General features: G+C 30.5%; 1 protein-coding gene across 1 annotated transcript; it reads left to right on the forward strand.

The window, feature by feature from the left end:
• Positions 1-4,243: 4,243 nt before the first annotated feature.
• On the forward strand, positions 4,244-5,514 carry PADG_08589 (uncharacterized protein; the record flags this gene model as incomplete). The annotated part of the gene is made up of 4 exons (XM_010765598.1): positions 4,244-4,357; positions 4,494-4,952; positions 5,086-5,368; positions 5,438-5,514. The coding sequence occupies 4 exons, from the start codon at positions 4,244-4,246 to the stop codon at positions 5,512-5,514; spliced, it is 933 nt and encodes a 310-aa protein (XP_010763900.1).

A 5,514-nucleotide genomic window follows, 5' to 3' on the forward strand; every position in this document is an offset into this window, starting at 1 on the left:
GAGTTTTCAGACAGTAAGTCTTAGTAAAAAACTAAACTGCTTCAAATTAACTACTTCTATAAGAATTCTAGTCTTAGATCTCAGAAATTAATTTCTATAGAAGCTATTATAATCCTAATAGTAGTAAACTATAATATTAAAAAGAAAAATATTTTATTTATATAGTTATTTAAATATTTATTATATTAAAAAAAAAAGTAAATTTTTTTTTCTAACATTATATTTTTATAGAATAATATAGAAAGAAGTAATATTTCTCTTCATCTTTATTTAAATATAGCTTTTATTTAAAAAATTAATTTTATTTTAATATAAGAAGAAAATTTAAATACTGAATATTAATTTTAAATTTTATATTCTAGCTATTATTATTCTTTATTAAAAAAAATTAATGTTAAATTTAAAGTAATGATATACTTTATAAAGAGCTCAAGATTTCAATTCAACTTGAGATATGATAGGATTTCATATTTTGATATTCTAGTTAATAATATTATAAATAAATTTAATCAATTTACATTTCTTTAGCTAATTAATATTTATAATATAGAATCTTTACAGGAAAATAATAGTAGTTAAATAGTGAATAAAGTTTTTTTTAATTTATCAGTATACAAAAAATTAATCATAAGTAGAGATTTCAATGCACATCACTTATAGTAAAATGATGACTACACTCAGTCTATAAAAGTAGACAAATTGATAGATTAACTGATCTTGAAAGAATTTGATTTAATTAATAAATTTAATAAAAAAATATACTATAAACAAAATCTATTAAAAAAGTCAATTATAGATCTAATCTTTATATCTAAAGAACTGCATGAGAAAAGAGTATAAAATTAATTTACTATTTCAGAAGAAGTATAAAAATCATATTATAAAGTTATTCAATTCAATATACTATTAGAAGATAATAATATAATTGAGAATCTATTATTATTTAAACAATATAACTTTGAAAAAGTTTAATAGATAAAAATCATAAATTATATAAAAGTCTTAAGAAAAAAAAATCAAGAAAAGCTTTTATAAGATATTAGTACTGAATTATTAAAATTTATATTAGAGGACAAAATAATGTTAATAACTAATATTATATTTTCAAGTATCAAAGATAACATATTTAAAATATATTAATTAAAGTATTTAAAACTCTGATAATTTAAAACTTATAAATTTATTAAATAGTTAAATTTTAATTTAAAAAAAATATTTAAATATAATATATTTAAAATAAAATAAAATATTATTTATTTATTTTTTTAATTATTTATTTAATAAATTAGTAATATTAATCAAATATAAAAATTTTTAACTATAAGAAAAATTATTATATGATAAAATATAAATTATATAATAAAAAACTTTATTAATATAATCAATCATCTAGCAAGACAGATTATTTACTGAGATAGATCTTCACTATATAATGCATTTAACTACTTAATTGATTAATATATCAGCAATTAAAGATGATAATTCTTTATATAAGAAAGGAAAACTTACTCTAGCTATTGAAGCAGTTAAAAAAAATCAAATTTCTAGTTTTAAAGCTGCTGTCAGATTGTACAATATCTCTTATTTAACTTTTTGTCATCAACTTTACAGTTATACAATATGAGAGAACTCTCAGTTAAGAAATTAAAACTGATTTCTATTGAGAAATTATCTCTTATTCAGTGAATAATCTTCATAAATAAATGTGATCAGCTCTTCTGAATGAGCATTATATAAGAAATAATTAATTTTCTTCTTATTAATCAAGACAACTCTTTCAACTCAAAAACTGTTGATGAAAGCTAGATTAAATTAATCATTGACTGTTATTCTGAGTTAAAAATCTAATTCTTCTGATTATATGATTATCAATAAGCTCTATATGAAGATTCTAAGATTATTTAAAAATTATTTGAGCTTGTATGAAATACTATTCAGAAATATGATATTGTATAAAAGAATATATATAACTTTGATGAAATTGAGTTTCAGATGAGAGTTATTGAAATAGTCAAAATGATTACTAAGTCAGAGAAGATTCTTTATCCGAAGTTTGTATAGTCTGAAAATATAAAATAAGTTATTATTATTGAGAGAGTTAATTTAACAGATTAATTATTATCTTTAATTATTATTCTCAAGAGGAAGTTATATCAGACATCATGATTTGAGAATGAACTACTATACAACTATAGGGTTAAAAGCAATAAAAATGATTAAACAACTGATAAACTGAGTTTGATCTGACTTAAAGAGATGTTTAATAAATATATTTAAGTCTGTATAATCAGTCAATATTAACTCTTGATTCTTGATAAACATGGCAGTTATAATGATCCTGAGTTTAATTAGTTTTACACTTAAAACTTGATTACTTCTCTTTATATGTCAGCTTATTTCTCTTATCTCTTATATTCTTTAGATGTTACTTGTTTTTCCTCATTGAAGCAAGCATACAGAAAAGAGATTAAGAAGATAATAAGACTTGACATCAATTATATTAATAAAAATAAGTTTTTAACTATTTATTCTTCAGTTTATATAGCAGCTCTGAGTAAAAAGAATATTCAGAGTGAATTTAAAGCTACAGAACTAGCTTCATACAATTCAGAACAGATTCTTTCTTAGCTTAATATTTAAATACATATATTAATCTTCTCAGATATCTCATATAGCTCTCAGGCCTTCTGAGTCACTATTACATTTCATAATATATGACAACTGAAGCTTCAGAATAAGAAGATTAAGAAATATCTCAAGTACTGTACACAGAGTCTACTTAGTTCAATCAATCAAGCTCTGAAAAAGCTAGTTAAAAGAGGTCAGATGACTATGTGTAGTGCTGTTACTTTGACAAAATAAAACAAAAAGCTGAAAACTATAAATGCAAAGTGAAAAAGAAAATGAGAAAGATATTATACATATATAAATCAGAGAGAGGACTTGACTGTTCAAGAAGAGATGAATCATATACAAAAATACATTGCAGAGTAAAGAGAAATATTAAAGTAATTTATTAAGTAATAACAAAAATGAGCAGCATCACAGTGTAGTGAATATGATATTATAGAACATACTATTCATACATGCTCCCAGCATATAGAGAATAATTTATAATGCAATTAGCTGGTTTTACTATCTAGTTATGATAATATTCAATTAGAAAGATATTGAATAATGAAGATCTGTCTCAGTAAATAATCTGTCTTATTAGATGATTAATTATATTATTATTTTTATATTATAATATAAATTAATACTTGTTTATTTAATTAAATCAATAATATTATATCTAATTATAAACTTTTATCAAAAAATAACTGAAAAAATATATTAAATTTTGAAAAAAAAATTCAAATATAAACAATAAATAAGAAAAAGAGATTTCATTAAAGCTTAATATGATAAGTAATATATTAGCATTGCTATGTAGTTTTCATAATTTCAATTAACTGGACCTTCACTCCTCTTTTTTTCATTTTTTTCCATTTAATCTTACTGCTGTGCGTGCATGGTTTAGCTGTTGAATTTAGTTGAACTCCCGGCTCTGCGCCAGAGGGTACTTAAGAGCAACCTAGATCTCCAGCCAATAGTCCATACCTCAGCAAGTATCTAAGCTGTCTCTTAGGTTCCATCCTCCAGTGTCTGACTAAGGCGGCACTAGACCTTGGTCGGGATTCTCCTTGTGTCTCATTTTTTTGCTTCTATAACCTCATATCAACACCCTCTCCTTCACTAGAGTGCATTCATCATTGTATCTCCTACATTTTGATCTTCTTTCTCTCCCTCTGACTCTTTTCTTAACTATCTACTTTTTCCTCTCCGCGTAGACACTTGTAATCAATTCTCTCTGTTGTCCGCCTCCTTATTTAATTTCTCGCTCATCATCCATTCCCCCCTGGATTTCTATTACCCACCAACATTGCACTTTTTGGGGCCGACATTTCTCTTCTAAATTTCATATCGCGCCCCCAATAAAACTTCATTCCGAAATTTCTTCTTTCTCTCTCTTGTTTTTGCTGTTGTCATGAGCGTGGGTCTCTCTCCTCCAAACTCTGGCTGATCTGGCCCATGGACGGCCTATCCAGTTCCCCCTCCCACAAAACCTCCCCCATCAAACCACTTTCCGTCTCCAATATTTCTTCCTCGATTTTGTCACACTTCCCCTTTCCTATTCTTCCAGTGCGTATTTGCTGACATGGAAGACCTTTTGGTTTGCGTGGCGCATGACAGTATAACAACTATGGCGGCCATGGCGGTGGCCAAGGCTACGGCCAATACGATCCATATGCTTCCCGACCAGACAACAGATACAATAGCGATGTCGAAGCCGGTGCTGGTGCGGTTGCTGGTTATGGTATGATGGTCATCGCTCTCTCTTGAATCTACTTTTGATATCCCTCCCTCTATCCCTTCCTCTTCGCATGCTCCTCAAACACTAAATAATATGGGAAACAGAGATGTCTTCATACAACAACAACAACCAAACTCAGGGCTACGTTCAATCAGGTGGCGATAGGCATGCGATCCTGAACCAGTGCAGAGATATCGAGCGTGGTATAGATGATGTGGACGGGTACATTGAACAGATCAAGGGCCTCTACAGACGCTTGCTCAGCGATGCGGACCCCGCTCGGGAAAATGCTATTCGTGCAGAGGCAGACGAGCTGGCTAGCGAGACGAAACGCCTCTATCAGAATCTCATCCAGCGCATGAAAGCCATAAAACAGTCCCCCGGATCCGGAGAGACCATGAACACTGCTCAGATCGGAAAGGTCGAGAGACGTCTCAAGGCCGCCATCACAAACTACCAACGCGTGCAGTCGGATTTCCGCAAGGGCTTGGAGGCGCAGATGGCAAGACAGTACAGAATTGTGCGGCCTGATGCTACTGATGCGGAAGTCAAAGAAGCCGTCCAAGACCCTTCGAACCAGCAAATATTTAGCCAGGCAGTGAGTACCAAAACCTCACCGAACTGTGAACATCCGGGGCATTGAGATGCCAACCAGGGCGAGATGATCGAATAGTGCATCCTGTTTAAACTGCGATAAAATGCTAATTATACTTTTCTACTTCGAGCTACAGCTTATCCAAAGCGATCGACGCGGCGATGCCCAAAAGGTTTCTCAGATAGTCCGTGCCAGACACGACGAGATTTTGAAGATTGAACGGGATCTGCTCGAGTTGGCACAGATGTTCCAGGATCTTGACACCCTGGTTGTCCAGCAAGAAGCTGCTGTCGAAAGGATCGATCAACAAGCCGAAGATGTCAACGCTAATATGCAAAAAGGTAACGAGGAAATTACCGGCGCCATCGCAAAGGCACGCGCTCGCAACAAGAAGAAGTGGATCTGTCTGGGCATTGTTGGTGAGTATATACATTAGATACTGTAACAACTTCCTATTTCATGAGCTCACTAACTGTCACGTCATGTAGTTCTTATCATCCTTGTTCTCGCCCTTGTCCTCTCACTCTATTTCACCGTTGGACCTGGCGGCAATAAGAAAGCCTAA

Source organism: Paracoccidioides brasiliensis (genome assembly GCF_000150735.1).
Source record: "Paracoccidioides brasiliensis Pb18 unplaced genomic scaffold supercont2.22, whole genome shotgun sequence".
Classification (NCBI taxonomy): domain Eukaryota; kingdom Fungi; phylum Ascomycota; class Eurotiomycetes; order Onygenales; family Ajellomycetaceae; genus Paracoccidioides; species Paracoccidioides brasiliensis.